This window comes from Dendrobates tinctorius, unplaced genomic scaffold, assembly GCF_039654945.1.
Source record: "Dendrobates tinctorius isolate UK_male_01 unplaced genomic scaffold, ASM3965494v1 ptg000022l, whole genome shotgun sequence".
Lineage (NCBI taxonomy): Eukaryota > Metazoa > Chordata > Amphibia > Anura > Dendrobatidae > Dendrobates > Dendrobates tinctorius.
In genome coordinates this window covers 62,849,472-62,869,540 of record NW_027361690.1, presented here as the reverse complement: position 1 = coordinate 62,869,540, position 20,069 = coordinate 62,849,472, and the positions used below count along the sequence as shown (strand labels likewise).

The window sequence follows — 20,069 nt, the reverse complement described above, 5'->3', positions numbered from 1 at the left end:
TAGTACGGCAAATTCACATGTCTGTCATTAACGGTCCGAGCACAAGTTTACTGACCCGTACTCACCTACATTGGAGGCATAATATGAGTCTTGGAGTTACTGTCAAGAGAGCACCGGTCAGTCCGTGCACCATGGTTCAGCCTTGGACGATCAACATCAGACTTGTGAAATCATGAGGCTACATTCCCACAGGATCTTTTGCTGAGGACCTCTCTCAGCAGAGGTCCTTCTATCATACCGCAGCGGCATTTACTCCCGCACATTCTATTGCAAAAAAGATGCTGGGAAGATGCACTTTTCAACCTTTGGTTAAAACTGACACCTATATCCACAGCCTAAATTGGCATGCAGCAGATCTGAACCCCGCGGCTCCTGTCATTTTACACTGCAGATATTTTTCATCTCATGTGAATGAGATTCCTTCTTCGTTTTGCTGGTACTGTAAAATGCATCTAGTTTTTCACAAGCAAATAAGGAGCCGAAAATCTGTGGTCACACTGTGAAAATTAGCCTAAGGCGGGGTCCCCAACCTGTAGCTCGGGAGCCACATGTGGCTCGCGGTCCCATGAATTGTGGCTCGCGACTGTCTGCCAGTTTGGTGCATTATGTCCAGGTCTAGCAAACAGGTATGAAGAGTAAGGCCTCTTTCACACATCAGGTTTTCGCCGTCAGGCGCGATCCGGCGCTTTTGACAGAAACCGGATCCGGCGAAATGCAATGCCGGATCCAGTTTCCCCCCCATTGACTTGCATTTGCGCCGGATCGCGCCGGATGGCCATGCGTTTCATCCGGTTTTCGCCGGATCCGGCAATGTGTCGCGATCCGGCGTCTGGAAAAAACGGCTACTGTAACGTTTTTTGTCTCCGGCGAAAAAGCCGGACACGCCGGATCCGACGCGTCCGTCTTTTTCACACAATGAAAGCCTATGGGCGCCGCAATGCGCCTGATCCGGCGAAAGCCGGATCCGGTGGCCGGATCCGTTTTTTTTGGTCTGAGCATGCTCAGTAGCTCTGCCCACAAGACATATATAAAAGCAAGACAGTGGGACCCACAGCCACACCCAACATGCCACCCAAGAAAGCAACCAAGCGCAGCAGGAGAAGGCAGGAGACCACTGCAGCACCATCAGCACCACCACCACCCCAAATGGAGCAGCAAATGGAACATGCTGAGGAGGGGAGGCCAGCAGCAGATGAGAGACGGTAATTATCAAATCCCCCATTCCTCCAAACTAGGGCTATTGAATATCAAGATATTCATTGGCCCTTTGTTTCTCTTTATTCAACAGCCGCCCAATAGATGCAGCAGCAGCAGCAGCAGCAATGGCAGCAGGTGGAACACCACCCACAGGCATGGAGTGTGGCCACCAGGAAGACAGCACATCATCTTCTGGGAGCCCTCCCTCGCATCGTCAGCGTTTGACGGTAAGTTTTTATTTCCAAAATCCATCATCTCTGTAATATATGTCTATTCATTGCCTTTTATTTCAAAACAGGATTCACAAGATGAAGAGGAGCTCCCAGAAGAAGAAGGAAGGGGTGGACAGACACCTGGAGTGGGCTCACAATTGGTAAGTTTTTTGCATCAAAAGCAGAAACACAACATCACACTACACACAACACATAGAAAACAATGTTCTGCAGACCACACACAGCAAACAAATGCCTACATCCAAAGACATAACATTTTTTGTTTTCTTCTCTAGTCTTCCCAATCTGGTGCTCGGCCAAGAGGTCCTCGCAGTGCCTCCCAGGGTCGTCGGCGACAGCAACGCGGCGGTCACCAGCGTGTAAGTATAAATATTTTTGCTTTGTTTTTTTGCACTTTTTATTTCATTTCTTTTGTGGAGGCTAATTATGTTATTTTTGTCTTTTTCTTTAACAGCCTTCACAGCGTGCTCCCGACTCTGACGGTGAGGATGGAGGACTCGATGTGGACCACCTCATCGATCTCGTCAGAGAAAGGGAGCCGCTCTGGAATATGGCTGACCGCCGCCACGCTGACCTTATCGTTACCCGACGACTCTGGGAGGAAATCTGTTCGCTCCTTGTGGGCCGCTGGGAGGACCTCGATGTTCGGGCCCAGATTAAAGAGCGTAAGTATATACAGTACCGGTTGCTTGATGTAAACCAGTGTTTCCCGAACTCCAGTCCTCGTGGTCCCCACGGATCATGTGTTCAGGATTTCTATTTACTATGGAAATCCTGAAAACATGACCCCTGGGGACCATGAGGACTGGAGTTTGTGAAACACTGATGTTGTATACTAACCACTCCTTTCTCGTTTCAGGGAACAGAATTGTGAATCGGTGGCGGTCTGTGAGGGATCGTTTCAAGAAGGAGTTCAATAAAGAGATGCGGGCCCCGAGTGGATCTGGAGGACGCAGGAGCAAGTACAAGTACGCACAAGCCCTGTCGTTCCTCCGGGAAACAATGGTCACTAGAAGGTAAATATTACACACCACATGTGACAAAAAAATGTTAGATGTAACTTTTTTTTTTCAGCCAGGGCCATACCATGTCAGTATTTTAATAGTTTTTTTTTCTCTTTATTCCACAGCACGGTGAGCAGCACTCGGGAGCCTGCACGATTGGACCCTTCTGAGGCGATCCCTGAGGAGACCGGCACCGAGGGACACTTCGACCGCCCCGGTACATCTGCACCTTCCCAGCCTTCCCACACATTCGACCCATCTGTCCCATCCACCAGCACAGGAGCATCGTGGCCGCCTACATTACATGAAGCTGCTGGTGAGGAGATCGCTTTCCCTTTACCCCACCCTTCTGCCCCTGCCACCTCTAGTACACCTGCGGGTACTGGGCGGCAGCGGCAGAGGGGTCAGGAAAAGAGTTATGCGCCAGAGTTCTTGCATCTGAATGCATCTTTCCTGAACTGTCTAAAAGTCTTGTCAGAGCAAATCTCCGCAGGCTTTCAGCAGATCAACTCCAGCATTCTGGAGGTGAAGACACTTCTGCAAACCATGCATTCAGAAGCAAGATCTTCGCCAAACCACACCTTTTTCAGGTCTGTTGTGGAGCGCATGGCAACACTATCTCCTACCCAGCAGATGCATGTAATGCATTCGTGCCACGGTGCTCTACAGCAGGTTACCTCCCAACCTCCACCTCCCACCACTGTAGTTCCTCCACCTGCACCCCCTCCAGCCACTTTCCATCCTCCCCCTCCTATTACATCTGCACCCCCTCCATCCACTTTCCATCCTCCCCCTCCTATTACATCTGCACCCCCTCCAGCCACTTTCCATCCTCCCCCTCCTATTACATCTGCACCCCCTCCAGCCACTTTCCATCCTCCCCCTCCTATTACATACCAGCAACCTCACGAGTACCAGCAACCTTCCCAGTACCAGCAACCTCCCCAGTACCAGACATCTCCCCACTTCCAGCAACCTGCCCCGTATCAAACTCCTTCCCCGTACCAAACTCCTTCCCCGTACCAAACTCCTTCCCCATACAACTTTCCATCAACATCATCTGCTCCTACAGTCCCTGCCCAACCCTCCACTCCACCGCCCACCACCTCTTCTGCCTCCCACATGTCCACCCATTCTGTATCTTTTTCCACACCATCACCTCTAACTGTTCCTTCCCCACCACGATCCCAGTCCTCTCTCCACACTCCCATTGTCGAAGTGTCCCGCAGCTCCTCCAGCAGTATTTCCACCCCACACTACACCGAGTTATAATGTTTTTTTTGTAATAAAAATGCCCATTTGGTTGGTTTCAAACCTTTATTAAAAAAGTTTTTTTAACTTTAAAAACAGTTTACACAAAAAAAAATATTTTAAATAAAAGTTAAATTATTGTTTACACTGGTTGTCTGTCATTTCTTTCTGCGGCGAAATATGTTTAAAAAAAAGGTTAAATACAGGGTATTTAAAAGGTAAAAAGGTATTCAAAACCAGGTATATAACTGTGGGTAAATTTTAGCTTTTTGCCACAGTTGTGTTCCTGGTTGTGTTTGAAGCAAAGTATTTCACCTGAAAAGTTGTGTTTATTGTTGGTGATTTCCTAACAATGTACACAACTTTTGTTAAAAGGTGAAATACTTTGCATAAAACACAACCAGGTACACACCTGTGGCCTAAAGCTAAAAATAGTAAGACCATGACAAGATAGCCAACTTTGGTTGGCAAAGGTATATACTGTTGGTCCAGAAGGTACACAAGTTTGGTTAGGGCACAAATCTTTCACACTCTGTCATCCTGCCAGTGTACTCTGCCTTGAGGTGACATAAAGTATAGTGCAAAATTGTCCCTCATTACTGAAACCGTCACAGAACTTCTAGTGGTAATATTTCCAATGACAACATCCATCTTCGCCAGTAACTTGCTCTTCTCTCCAACCTGCACTTTCTCCTCTACAACCTGTCAAAGAAGGGCTGTAGGAACATGCTATATATAGTTTTCCAGTAGCCAATCCCGTTCGGAAGGCCACAAGGGTCAATTTTAAAAACCAGATCCGGCGTAATCCGTCGAAAAACGGATAGAAAAACGGATGAACCGGATGAGACGGATCCGGTTTTGTCTGTCAAGAACAAGACGGATCCGGCAGAAAACCGGCCTGACGCCGAAAACCTGATGTGTGAAAGTAGCCTAAATCTCAAAATGGTAAATTTTGTGAGAAACCCTGCACAGAAGTGTGGATCTGGTTGCACATTTACTGGTCTTAGGGGTTTAGAGATGTTTTGGGTATGGTCGCTGGAGGATGGTACTACCTGTTAGAGGAGGTGCTCAAAGCTGGATGTGACAGTGTGTTGGGAGTCCTTGATTGGAAAATACTAAATGGGGGTATTGTGGGAACCCCAGGATCTCAGTGTACTGCTTTGGAGTGATTTCTGTGGAAAAGCTTACCTGTAATGGGGGCTTTGGTTGGCACTACTTTGAAGGGGGTGGGAGCTGGATGTGGCTCACGACCCTCTCTCAGTGATGAATGTGGCTCGCGACCCTCTCTATAAGCTGAATGTGGCACTCAAGGTCAGAAAGGTTGGGGACCACTGGCCTAAGGCCACATTCACGCATTCAGAATTTGGTCAGTATTTTACAACAGTATTTGTAAGTCAAAACCAGGAATGGAACAATCAGAGGAAAAGTATAATAGAAACACGTCACCACTTCTGTATTTATCACCCACTCCTGGTTTTGGCTTACAGATACTGAGGTAAAAAAAACTCACAAAATTCTCAACATGTAAATGTGGCCTAAGGGTCCTAGAAGTGGAAGCTACTAGAGTAGAGCAACTTCTGGTTTTTTAGGGTCGCGTTTCGTTTCGTGAAACCCGACTTTTCCAAAAGTCGGGTCGAGCAAGATCGTCCGATTATAGGGAAAAGTCGGGGTCGTCCCGAAACACGAAACCCAATGTAAGTCAATGGGGAATAAAAGTCGGCAGTGAGAGGAGGACAGGAAACACACCTACAGTGCCCATTTGAATGCCAAAAGCATCAATTCTTCTTACTTAAGCTTGTCAACCTTAATTAACTTCATAATACAAGTTACGCACTGAGAAATGGGGGTTATTTGGCTAAAGTTGTGGGGGGGGAGGGCTGGCTGCAGGTTTTCATGTGCCCTGGGCGAAAGAGCGCCCCTTTAACACATACCACAACTCATCATGCTCCGATACGGCAGATAAATAGCGGTATAGTACAATGAAAAATACCTCACTTTTTACATCTCATGACGAGGCCCATCTATTTCTCCATACAGAATCATTGGTCCCATATAATGTTTGAAACAGTATATGATGAGCTCCACATAATGCTACAGTATATGTTGGTCCCCATGGATGAAGCTCCACTGTCTTATGGGCCCAAATAATGCTCCAAACATAATGGGCCCCATTTCTAATGCTCTAGTGTATAATGGGCCCTGTAAATGCTGCTCCAGTGTCTGATGTTCACCTTTGGAATGTTCCAGTGTATGGTGGGCCCCATCTATCATTCTCCAGAGTACAGTGCTCCCCAAAAATTGCTGTCCCAACATTGAAAACAATCAAATAAGTCTCCTCGCTAGGGAATCCCTGTACTTGTCTGGACAGGTGCTGTAGCTTGCTTAACAGCTCGCCAGCCGTTCTCACGCCCAGTATGGATTGCACGTGATTGCACAAAGGTTAGAAAGGGTACCGTATCCCTGGATAACATGTATGGATAGCGTACACATTCAAAATATATGTCTCAGGAGGCAGGCTCAGACGGTGTTAGGCCCAGTATGGATTGCACGTGATTGCACAAAGGTTAGAAAGGGTACCGTATCCCTGGATAACATGTATGGATAGCGTACACATTCAAAATATATGTCTCAGGAGGCAGGCTCAGACGGTGTCAGGCCCAGTATGGATTGCACGTGATTGCACAAAGGTTAGAAAGGGTACCGTATCCCTGGATAACATGTATGGATAGCGTACACATTCAAAATATATGTCTCAGGAGGCAGGCTCAGACGGTGTCAGGCACAGTATGGATTGCACGTAATTGCACAAAGGTTAGAAAGGGTACCGTATCCCCGGATAACATGTATGGATAGCGTACACATTCAAAATATATGTCTCAGGAGGCAGGCTCAGACGGTGTTAGGCCCAGTATGGATTGCACGTAATTGCACAAAGGTTAGAAAGGGTACCGTATCCCTGGATAACATGTATGGATAGCGTACACATTCAAAATATATGTCTCAGGAGGTAGGCTCAGACGGTGTCAGGCCCAGTATGGATTGCACGTGATTGCACAAAGGTTAGAAAGGGTACCGTATCCCTGGATAACATGTATGGATAGCGTACACATTCAAAATATATGTCTCAGGAGGCAGGCTCAGACGGTGTCAGGCACAGTATGGATTGCACGTGATTGCACAAAGGTTAGAAAGGGTACCGTATCCCCGGATAACATGTATGGATAGCGTACACATTCAAAATATATGTCTCAGGAGGCAGGCTCAGACGGTGTTAGGCCCAGTATGGATTGCACGTGATTGCACAAAGGTTAGAAAGGGTACCGTATCCCTGGATAACATGTATAGATAGCGTACAAATTCAAAATATATGTCTCAGGAGGCAGGCTCAGACGGTGTCAGGCCCAGTATGGATTGCACATGATTGCACAAAGGTTAGAAAGGGTACCGTATCCCCGGATAACATGTATGGATAGCGTACACATTCAAAATATATGTCTCAGGAGGCAGGCTCAGACGGTGTCAGGCCCAGTATGGATTGCACATGATTGCACAAAGGTTAGAAAGGGTACCGTATCCCCGGATAACATGTATGGATAGCGTACACATTCAAAATATATGTCTCAGGAGGCAGGCTCAGACGGTGTCAGGCCCAGTATGGATTGCACGTGATTGCACAAAGGTTAGAAAGGGTACCGTATCCCTGGATAACATGTATGGATAGCGTACACATTCAAAATATATGTCTCAGGAGGCAGGCTCAGACGGTGTCAGGCCCAGTATGGATTGCACGTGATTGCACAAAGGTTAGAAAGGGTACCGTATCCCTGGATAACATGCATGGATAGCGTACACATTCAAAATATATGTCTCAGGAGGCAGGCTCAGACGGTGTCAGGCCCAGTATGGATTGCACGTGATTGCACAAAGGTTAGAAAGGGTACCGTATCCCTGGATAACATGTATGGATAGCGTACACATTCAAAATATATGTCTCAGGAGGCAGGCTCAGACGGTGTCAGGCACAGTATGGATTGCACGTGATTGCACAAAGGTTAGAAAGGGTACCGTATCCCCGGATAACATGTATGGATAGCGTACACATTCAAAATATATGTCTCAGGAGGCAGGCTCAGACGGTGTTAGGCCCAGTATGGATTGCACGTGATTGCACAAAGGTTAGAAAGGGTACCGTATCCCTGGATAACATGTATGGATAGCGTACACATTCAAAATATATGTCTCAGGAGGCAGGCTCAGACGGTGTTAGGCCCAGTATGGATTGCACGTGATTGCACAAAGGTTAGAAAGGGTACCGTATCCCCGGATAACATGTATGGATAGCGTACACATTCAAAATATATGTCTCAGGAGGCAGGCTCAAACGGTGTTAGGCCCAGTATGGATTGCATGTGATTGCACAAAGGTTAGAAAGGGTACCGTATCCCCGGATAACATGTATGGATAGCGTACACATTCAAAATATATGTCTCAGGAGGCAGGCTCAGACGGTGTTAGGCCCATTATGGATTGCACGTGATTGCACAAAGGTTAGAAAGGGTACCGTATCCCCGGATAACATGTATGGATAGCGTACACATTCAAAATATATGTCTCAGGAGGCAGGCTCAGACGGTGTTAGGCCCAGTATGGATTGCACGTGATTGCACAAAGGTTAGAAAGGGTACCGTATCCCCGGATAACATGTATGGATAGCGTACACATTCAAAATATATGTCTCAGGAGGCAGGCTCAGACGGTGTTAGGCCCAGTATGGATTGCACGTGATTGCACAAAGGTTAGAAAGGGTACCGTATCCCCGGATAACATGTATGGATAGCGTACACATTCAAAATATATGTCTCAGGAGGCAGGCTCAGACGGTGTCAGGCACAGTATGGATTTGACGGCCCAGATTACACAGTGGAGGAGCAGGGAGAGGTAAAGATTGCAAATGCTGGGGCCCTGCCCAAGCAAGGGGGGCCCACTTGTGGGCGTCGGTACTGGCACTGGGCCCCTCATAGTACAGCGGTGTGTCTGACGGCGGGTGTGCACCACCGCCGTCAGAGACACTTGATTGCACTATGAGGGACCCTGTGCCAGTGCCCGCGCCCAAGAGTCGGCCTACCCACCTGTCCAGGGCAACGGCACTCGCACGGTGTCGTGCGGTAGGTGGTGACCCCGGCCATGGGGGGGAGGCAGCACAGTTAGGGAGTTTTAGAAAGTGGCATATGTTGATGTTGGACATTCAGCTGATGCAAAAGGCGAAATAGGTGAAGTACCAGGAAGAGGTGGACCAAAGCAAGCCATTTTTCTGTCACCCTATGTGTCATCAGGGGAAGGTGGTACAAAATCCTTGGAAACCCATGCGTGGTTCATTTTAATGAAGGTTAGATCATCCACATTTTGGGTTGACAGACGGGTCCTTTTTTCTGTCAGGATTGATCCAGCTGCACTGAAGACTCTTTCCGATAGCACACTTGCAGCTGGGCAAGCGAGCTCCTGTATGGCATATTGTGCCAATTCAGGCCAGGTGTCCAGTTTAGCGGCCCAATAGTCAAAGGGGAATGACCTGTATGGGAGAACATCGATATGGGAGGAAAAGTAGTTTGTAACCATAGTTGACAACTGCTGTCTCCTGTCACTTTCCATCGATGCAGTATTACCAGTTGTGTGAGCAGTATTTGAAAAATCAGTCCACAACATTGTCATGAAACCCCTGTCTTCAACGCCACTTCTGCTGTGTGCACCACGAACACCTCTGCCAAGCTGCCCCCGGCCCGTACGGCTCGTGTGAGAACCATCACCGCTGCTGTGTGCTGGGAATGCCTCAAGCAACCGATTTACCAGAGTTGCTTGTTTATTAGCCAATATTAGGTCAAGGTTCTCCTGTGGCATGATGTTTTGTAATTTGCCTTTATAGCGTGGATCCAGGATGCTGGCCAACCAGTAGTCGTCATCGTTCATCATTTTGGCAATGCGGGGGTCCCTTTTTAGGATCCTCAAGGCATAATCTGACATGTGGGCCAATGTTCCCGGTGTCAATGATGCACTGCGAGTGCTGGGTGGAGGAGCACTTTCTGGCAAATCCACATCGCTCCAGTCACGCACAAACCCTGTACCAGACCTTGCCACGCCAACATTTTCACTTACCCCACGAGATGCATCCTCCTCCCCTAAGTAATCATCCCCATCATCCTCCTCCTCCTCCTCTTCTTCCTCCACCTCGTCCAGGAGAGGTCCCTGAGCAGACAATGGCTGAATGTCATCAAGGATTCCCTCCTCCTCTTCCTCCTCATCAACATTGGCTGCAGACGCCTGCTCCTTAAGGTGCGTCAAAGTTTGCATGAGCAGACGCATAAGTGGGATGCTCATGCTTAGGATGGCGTCGTCTGCGCTTACCAGCCGTGTGCATTCCTCAAAACACTGAAGGACTTTACAAAGGTCTTTCAGCTTCGACCACTGCACGCCTGTCAACTCCATGTCTGCTCTCAAAGTGCCTGGCCGTGTATCCTCCCACAAATGCATTATGGCCTGCCTCTGCTCGCACAGCCGCTCCACCATGTGCAGGGTGGAGTTCCACCTTGTTGCAATGTCGATAATGAGGCGGTGGTTGGGAAGGTGGAGCAATCGCTGCAGCTTCTGCATACGAACGTAGTGTACAGGCGACCGGCGGATGTGCGCGCACAGTCTTCGCACCTTCTGGAGCAGGGCTGTTAACTCCGGATAATTTTTGAGGAAGCACTGCACCACCAGGTTCAAGGTGTGAGCCAAGCAAGGTATGTGGCTGAGTTTTGAAAGGGCTATGGCTGCCACAAAATTACGGCCGTTATCACTAACTACCTTGCCTGCCTCAAGATGTACACTGCCCAGCCATGACTCAGTTTGTCGCTTCAAGTACTCGGCCAGCACCTCGGCGGTGTGTCTGTCGCCCAAACACATCATCTGCAACACAGCCTGCTGACGCTTTCCACTAGCTGCTCGATTGGGGCGACACATCGTGTGCAACAGTGGCAGCTGCAGATGGAGTGCTCGTACGACTGCGCTCTGTGGATGAGCTTTCGCTTCTGGAGGAGGAGGAGGAGGAGGGTCGAACGCCTACAGCCAACTGTTTCCTTTACCGTGGGCTAGGCAGCACTGTCCCACCACCGCTGTCCCCTGTGGACCCTGCATCCACCACATTAACCCAGTGCGCAGTGATGGACACGTAACGGCCCTGGCCATGCCGACTGGACCATGCATCAGTTGTGAGGTGCACCTTTCCGCTCACTGACTGCTTGAGTGCATGGACAATGCGGTCTTTCACATGATGGTGGAGGGCTGGGATGGCTTTGCGAGAGAAGAAGTGGCGACTGGGTAGGTCATAGCGTGGTACTGCATAGGCCATGAGTTCGCGGAAAGCTGTGCTTTCCACCAACCGAAAGGGCATCATCTCAAACGAGATTAGTTTGGCAATGTGGGCGTTCAAACCCAGTGTACGCGGATGAGAGACTGAGTACTTTCTTGACCTACTCATAGTGTCTGGGAAGGTGAGCTGGACTTGAGAGCTGCATATGGTGGAAGTAGCGGTGGACAGGGCGGACTGAGAGAGGGTTGATGATGGTGATGGAGTTGGTGTTCTTTCTGATGGCCTAGAATCAGTCTTTCGTTGATATAACAGTGGGATTCCCTGACTGCTGTGGTCTTGCAACGACACCTCAACATTTGCTGCTGTGCTAACCGGTGGGCTTACAGTGGGGGAAACAATGTAGCGTTGCTGACTACCTTCGTTGTGATCAGTTGCACATGTGGCATTTGAGGTTTGGTGTTGTGTCCACGCTTGCAAGTGCATGCTGGTTAAATGTCTAAGCATGCAACTGGTATTCACATTTTTCAGATTTTTCCCTCGGCTAAAGGTCTTTGCGCACTTCTTACAGATAACCTTGGCCTGATCATGAGGATTTTGTTCAAAAAAGTGCCACACTGCACTCTTCCTACTTTGGCAGACATTTTGCGGCCTAGCACGCTGTGATCTTTTGACCCTCTGGACAAGCTGTCCAGCAACTCTTTTGATGTTTGGAACCTGTCTTTGGAGTGCTCCGGGCCTGCAAGATAACAGCTGTTGCGATGTCGATGTCTGCTGTGGATGCTCCTCATCTGAGCTATTGGAAGCAGCACCCTCTTCCCCCAATGGATGCCAATCTGGGTCAACAACTGGGTCATCCATCACCTCCTCTTCTATGTCATGTGCACCTTTCTCTGTGTCACCGTGTATGGTGGTATAGTGTGCGGGAAGGGGCACCTGAGTCTCATCAGGGTCAAAATCTGGCTCTGTACACTGCGAGTACAATGTAGTGCTCTGAGTGAATGTACCAGCAGAATCATCCATCAGCGGCTGTGCATCAGTGGACTCCATGTCAGATTCATCTTGGCCTGGGTAATTCACCATTTGACTTGATAATCCAGGCATGGTATGTGAAAATAGCTCCATGGAGTAATCAGTAGTATGGCCTGCGTCATCCTTCAATCTTGGTTGGGGTGAAGGACACAAGGAAAAGTGTGGTTCATGAACATGAGCCTCCAATGACGACTCAGTGCTTTTACTTTTTACAACTGAAGAAGAGGAGGCGGTTTGCCAACTCCTAGAAAACTAAGCGTTCGAGACCTTATGTAGCCAGACGATGACGCAGGGTCAGCACCTCCTGCATTCGGTCCTATTTTGCTCTTGCCACTACCATCAGATCCACCACCAACACCATCATTACCAGCTGCCAACCCCCGCCCAATTCCACGGCCTCTTCCACCAGCCTTCCTCATTTTTGGTAGAAATGTAGACAAAATCCAACAAACTATATAGTAATGTAAAACAAGGTACAAGGTGTCTATAGGACAGGGGAGATTTAGAATTTCTGCACACACTTGTGGACAGTGGACACTTTTGGATTGTGTGAGGCCCACTGATATCTGAGCGCTATGTGACAGGCTCGATGGCACAGTTGCCTGTGACCAAAGTGACGAGAGGATAATGGAGATTTTGAATCTCTGCGCACATTTTTGGACACTGGACACTTGTGGATTGTGTGAGGCCCACTGATATCTGAGCGCTATGTGACAGGCTCGATGGCACAGCTGTGACCAAAGTGACGAGAGGATAATGGAGATTTTGAATCTCTGCGCACACTTTTGGACACTGGACACTTGTGGATTGTGTGAGGCCCACTGATATCTGAGCGCTATGTGACAGGCTCGATGGCACAGCTGCCTGTGACAAAAGTGACGAGAGGATAATGGAGATTTTGAATCTCTGCGCACACTTTTGGACACTGGACACTTGTGGATTGTGTGAGGCCCACTGATATCTGAGCGCTATGTGACACGCTCGATGGCACAGCTGCCTGTGGCCAAAGTGACGAGAGGATAATGGAGATTTTGAATCTCTGTGCACACTTTTGGACACTGGACACTTGTGGATTGTGTGAGGCCCACTGATATCTGAGCGCTATGTGACACGCTCGATGGCACAGCTGCCTGTGACCAAAGTGACGAGAGGATAATGGAGATTTTGAATCTCTGCGCACACTTTTGGACACTGGACACTTGTGGATTGTGTGAGGCCCACTGATATCTGAGCGCTATGTGACACGCTCGATGGCACAGCTGCCTGTGACCAAAGTGACGAGAGGATAATGGAGATTTTGAATCTCTGCGCACACTTTTGGACACTGGACACTTGTGGATTGTGTGAGGCCCACTGATATCTGAGCGCTATGTGACAGGCTCGATGGCACAGCTGTGACCAAAGTGACGAGAGGATAATGGAGATTTTGAATCTCTGCGCACACTTTTGGACACTGGACACTTGTGGATTGTGTGAGGCCCACTGATATCTGAGCGCTATGTGACAGGCTCGATGGCACAGCTGCCTGTGACAAAAGTGACGAGAGGATAATGGAGATTTTGAATCTCTGCGCACACTTTTGGACACTGGACACTTGTGGATTGTGTGAGGCCCACTGATATCTGAGCGCTATGTGACAGGCTCGATGGCACAGCTGTGACCAAAGTGACGAGAGGATAATGGAGATTTTGAATCTCTGCGCACACTTTTGGACACTGGACACTTGTGGATTGTGTGAGGCCCACTGATATCTGAGCGCTATGTGACAGGCTCGATGGCACAGCTGCCTGTGACCAAACTGACGAGAGGATAATGGAGATTTTGAATCTCTGCGCACACTTTTGGACACTGGACACTTGTGGATTGTGTGAGGCCCACTGATATCTGAGCGCTATGTGACACGCTCGATGGCACAGCTGCCTGTGACCAAAGTGACGAGAGGATAATGGAGATTTTGAATCTCTGCGCACACTTTTGGACACTGGACACTTGTGGATTGTGTGAGGCCCACTGATATCTGAGCGCTATGTGACACGCTCGATGGCACAGCTGCCTGTGACCAAAGTGACGAGAGGATAATGGAGATTTTGAATCTCTGCGCACCCTTTTGGACACTGGACACTTGTGGATTGTGTGAGGCCCACTGATATCTGAGCGCTATGTGACACGCTCGATGGCACAGCTGCCTGTGACCAAAGTGACGAGAGGATAATGGAGATTTTGAATCTCTGCGCACACTTTTGGACACTGGACACTTGTGGATTGTGTGAGGCCCACTGATATCTGAGCGCTATGTGACACGCTCGATGGCACAGCTGCCTGTGACCAAAGTGACGAGAGGATAATGGAAATTTTGAATCTCTGCGCACACTTTTGGACACTGGACACTTGTGGATTGTGTGAGGCCCACTGATATCTGAGCGCTATGTGACAGGCTCGATGGCACAGCTGTGACAAAAGTGACTAGAGGATAAGGGAGATTGGATTGCTTTTAAAAAAGCAGTTTGCGGAGCAGTGGGTAAACAGCAATGCCAGCGTGTCAGGAAGCCTTAAAAGGCAGCCCAACAACCAACACCACTGATACACCACAATATAGCCTCCCCTTGCACTGCACACACAGTGACTTGTGTGTTGTGCAGGCCAAATCGCTAGCAGCAGAAGCAGTTGTTTTGTCTTCTTCCCTGCCTAACGCTCTCCCTACAGAATCAGCAGCAACCTCTCCCTATACTAAGATCGGCAGAAGTAAGATGGCGGTCGGCGTGCACGCCCTTTTATACCCCCTGTGACGCCCACCAAAGCAAGCCAATCACTTGCATGCCCTTCTGAAAGATGGTGGTGACCCGTGCCTAGGTCATCACGTTGCCCACAGTGTCCGTGGATCCTGATTGGCTGAAAAAGAGCGCAAAACAAACTTTTGAAACGCGACTTTGGCGCGTAAGTCGCCGACCTCGTGGCCGACCTCATCCTAGGGTCGGGTTTCATTTCATGAAACCCAACTTTGCCAAAAGTCGGCGACTTTTGAATTTTTTCGACCCGTTTCGCTCAACTCTAGAAGCTACAATTACTGCTGTGATTTTCCATATCATGTCTTAAACCTGAAACTATGGGTACCAAAAACCCAAACACACCACTAACAAAGATATATGAATGAATAAATTATAATTTTTATTGTTAATTTTTAAAATACATCACATATCAAATGCATCAAGTAAAAAATGAGGATATAACCAAAGACAGGATAGTACTCAAATACACTGAGTGGTAGAGTGGAATGGTAACAGACTATATGGTAGCTATATACTGATACATACCAAGATGGCAAAAAAAAAAGTTGTCAGGCTGATAATAAAGTGCATATAGTGTAGGACATAATGGTCACAAAATACCAGCCATAGAAACAAACATAGGACAATAGAGTTTTAGCGCTTACCCATATTATTGATTAGCGTGCATATATATATATATATATACATATACATATATGCATACACACAATATATATATGCAGAAATTACCATGGGACTAATTATCTCACACATTGACCTATCATAGGACAAGGAAGAGCTAATTTAATGACAATATGTACATTTCTTATAATGCCTTATAACTTACTTGTCATTGTAATAGGTCCCATCAATGTGTATTTGGTTTTCAAGTGTAAAGTTGAATACAAAATTTTTGACATCCTCATCCTCAAATTTTTTCACTCTGCTTGCATACTCCTCTTCTTGTAAGTAGCGGATTGTGTCGGGGAACCAGACCGTGAGACCATAGTAGCTGCAGGAAATAGAAGACAGACATATTGAGCACATATTGAACAAACACAATTAGAGAAGTAAAAAAGGCTTCAGTGACAATAAAAAAGAAAAATTACCTTAAGGACATTGTAAACCAAACCACTGCTAGAAATACTGTGTTCTTCCTGTACTGGCCAGCAAAGCAGTACAGCACGCTCTCCCACACCTACAACAGAGAGACAGACTACTGAATATTGGCCACATGCTACTCCTCTGCCAGTATTACAACTACCATTTTGTGAGTTAATAATATTAATATATAATTTAGCTCTCCTTGATTTATCTCATTATCAGATTTAAGGATTTCATGCAGTATCAATGTATATTCTGTAATTAGGTACATATGTAAAGATCTAGCAAAGGTTATCATAACTCACCCCCCGACATATAATTTAAACAAAGCACATAGTCATTTGGGGGACTTAGCCCCTATGAAAATCATACCTTTATTATCTAATTTGACTCTCCATTGTGTGAAAAATGATCTTTATTCCAATATGCTAATTAGGGTGCTCAGCGCTACCTTGATGTGGCAGAGCAGTTTTAGTGCACTATTCCACCCCCTTCATTTCGATATCCCCATCTCCCTCACTGCTGATGGACAGTGCCTGCTTTTACAGAACCAGAGCCATCTCAGGAGGAATCTCAAGCTCACGCTCAGTCACTGTCAAAGTTCCACTACACTGTGTACCATGCGGCTGCAGCGGAGAGGAGAGAGCTATGCACACACGTCAATCTAGAAACACCAACAAACAGTGAGCACAGATATTAGCATCCTCCTGAAACTATCAATCACCAGAGAGGCAGGCACAAGCTTTCTCCTGAAACAGCACTTGCTCTGAACAAGCCAACACTATCCACCACAAGAGAGGGAATAGGGATATCCAAACTCTGCAGGTGGAACAGTGCAATAAAGCTGCTTAGCCACACCAAGGGTGCACAAATTCCCCTAATTAGCATAATAGAATAAAGAACATTTCTTTACACAACAGAGGGACAGATTTATACAATAAAGTTATGACTTGAATAGGGGCTAAGTCCGAAGTATGACTATATGCTTCTTTTAAATTGTGTTTTCGGGTTGACAGACTCTTTAACAATAAACAAGCCATTGACCAATGTAAAGCTAGGAGTCAAATTCCACTTTTTTATGCCATGATATTCCAGTTCTGTGTTATCAGGATAACCTTTGCTATATCTGTACGCATTTATGTATTTTGTTCACATCTGTTCAACATTTTTGTAAATTTGGAGCTTGGTTTGTACAAATTATACCAATTTTCTCAGCAAAAATGTATCTAAGTTATATTTACTATAGATATAGATTCCTAACCTACAGTCAAATAACATACACTACAAAATATCCTGAATTTATTAAGTAGCACGTTTTATTACAAACCTGCTTGACAACAGTCATCACCCTGACAAACCAGCGCTGAAACCATGTCCCAGTGGAACTTTGAATTTCAATAAACTCATCATCTTGTTTTGGTGTCTTAATATGTGAAACCTGGAAGACAAAACAGAAGTAAACTTGCATTGTCCTCTCCCTGGCAATTTGCAACCAGCTGGAAAGCCATTAGTACTAATATAGATCTTAAGGACCTTTCACCAAATATTTCATGTTGAACTGGACTCATGATCTAATAGTGGGTGCAAGGCAAAATAACACTTTTTTTAAATTATGGTTCTCCATTACAGAGATATTAGTAATCAAAGTATTTATCCTTTAGTGAATTAATTTTAGTAAAGACCAACTTAACGTTATCGGATACTTTTCACTGGGGTCGTGTACTTATTCCTCCTGTATGATGCTGACCAATCATAAGTAAGCAACAACACTCAGAAGAAATAACATACCCCATCATAGCTTACAGCAGATTTCTCACTGTATGAGATGTAATGATGCCGCGCTGATCTCCTAATTTAACAACAAGCATGAGTTAGTGTGAGGAAGGCGCAGCACAGCTGAGTTTAGCTTTGTCACATTACACACCATTCTATCAGCTCCTATCTTTTCATAGCAGTGTCATCTCTGCTGTATTGCTACTTCCTCCACATTGATTTACGCACAAGGTTAGAGCTCCAGGAGATCAGGGCTGTATCATTACATCTGATGCAGAAATCTGCTCTGAGCTATGGTTGGGGCTTGTTCTTTTCTCCATGTATGATGCTGAACAATCATTGGCAGACAGCAACACTCAAAGGAAAGAAGTACATGCCCTTAGTGAAAATTATATGATAACACCCACTTCAATTTATCTAAAATTAACTCATTAGGAGGCAAATACTTTGGTTGCTAAAATCTCTAAAACTGAGAAGCTAAATTAAAAAAATATATATTTTACTCTGCTGCCACTATGACATCCTGTGTCCAGTTCAACATGGAAAATTTGGCGAGAGATCCTCTCAATTGCCTTTTACACAGGTTAATGGTCTAAACGATCTAACACAATTATTGAACGGTGTGAACATACATAGCGATTAAACGACAAATAATCCATTTGTATTAACAGGACTGTCATTTCGTAAGGAAACATTATGGGATGGATAAACAGCTTTTTATCGTTTATGAAAACCTCATGAGTGTTGAAAAATATATATGCAAATAATGGGGCACCAATTTATAAATGGAGTTTGTTACAGGTTATTAACCCGTTTAAAAGAACCGTTACTCATGTACATTTAGTACACAATATTAATATACCGTAAGTATTAAGTGAATGATTAAATAAATTACATGATTATGATGTTTCCCTAGTAATTATTGGATTGTAACCATTCACGCATTACTGATAACAGCTCCATAATGAATATACTGACTTTATCTCCGTAGGCAAAAGTTAGCAAGAGAACAATTCATACTGAAGATGTCAGTGACTTTTAAAATGGCACCGACATAGGACGACATTTTTACAACATTATCAATATCATTAATATTGGACTCTGGAATTAATATACAGACTAACTTGTCAGCTGACCTAACGATAAATATCCTAATGTGCCCTATGCCCAATTTGAGGACTACAAATATGAGTTGATTTAATGATGCACAATAAAGTTATTTTGCTGCAAGAAAATAAACAGGAAAGTAGAATACAAATAAGACTGGCAATAATGTCAGATCACAACTAACCAGCTACTGTACATGTCTACATATCAATTCTTACTGTAAAGACTTTTTCTGGCTCTCCCTTGGCTCTCATGTTAGTGTCATGTACATTCTTTAGTATCATCCAAGCTTCATCATGTTTACCAGTCTGTAAGAAAACCCAAATTACATAGATTAAAAATGACAATTTTATTTATGACAATTTATTTTTTATTTGATTCTTGCACCATACTGTATGTCGAAAGACTTATGTTTGTCCAGAGGCAATTCTTCAACAACCGCGGTTAAAGGGAATCTGTCAGCAGGATTAACCCTTCTAAGCCATCTATATGGACATGTAAGCCATAGAAAGTTGAATAAAATAATACCTTGCTGTCTGCGATTTGATGTCTTATTTCAGAGAAATCCACATTGCAAATGATCTGTTAAGATCTATGGGCTGGACACTGATCTGCATGAGAATCTGTCTGCCGAGCTTATGGTAAATGAAAGGGGGCATTACCAGTGTGAGACATGTAGATAAGGAGATCAGACTGTCAGTCAATACATGTCTCACACTGGTAACCATTTCATTTAAAGTAAGCTCTGGAGGCAGATACTCTGGGAGATCAGTGTCTGGCCCATAGATCTTATTAGCTCATTTACATATTTTAAAAAAATGATTAAAACATCAGATTGCAGATATCAAGGTATAATTTTACTCAACGTCTTTTGACCTACATGCCCATATAAACGACTTAGGAGGGTTGATCGTGCTGATGGATTCACTTTAACGTACACTCTGCTTCACAGCCTACTTCAACATGTTTAAAGGAAACATCAGGCTTAAAATTTGCAAAGGACAGTTTATGCTTTTATTTAATGCTAAAAATTTTTTTGCTCCAAATAGGTATGTATCTAAAAGAAAATAAGCTTTTTTTTTACTTTAGGCGCCACTCCTGCAGTAGAAACCTCACCAAAACTGCTTAGTGACTGCGAATTAGGGATTTCCTCTTCAAATCTCATTTTCTGCAGCTCACAGTCTGTCACACAGTCACACATGATCTCCTATGCTCTAAGTCCAAAAGATGCTTCTAACATGCTCCTCTTCATAGGTCTTTT

At 45.7% G+C, this 20,069-nt stretch overlaps 1 protein-coding gene across 2 annotated transcripts in view; it reads right to left on the bottom strand.

Annotated features, from left to right (window-relative positions):
- The window catches only part of SV2B (synaptic vesicle glycoprotein 2B), a 294,017-nt gene that overhangs the window by 17,291 nt on the left and 256,657 nt on the right, over nucleotides 1–20,069 (bottom strand). For both annotated transcript variants that reach the window (XM_073568738.1, XM_073568739.1), the window contains exons 6-9: nucleotides 19,027–19,116; nucleotides 17,256–17,366; nucleotides 15,934–16,022; nucleotides 15,672–15,836 (exon numbers count right to left, since the gene is read on the bottom strand). In XM_073568738.1, coding sequence (XP_073424839.1) covers nucleotides 15,672–15,836; nucleotides 15,934–16,022; nucleotides 17,256–17,366; nucleotides 19,027–19,116 — 455 coding nt within the window. The remainder of the gene's footprint in view (nucleotides 1–15,671; nucleotides 15,837–15,933; nucleotides 16,023–17,255; nucleotides 17,367–19,026; nucleotides 19,117–20,069) is intronic.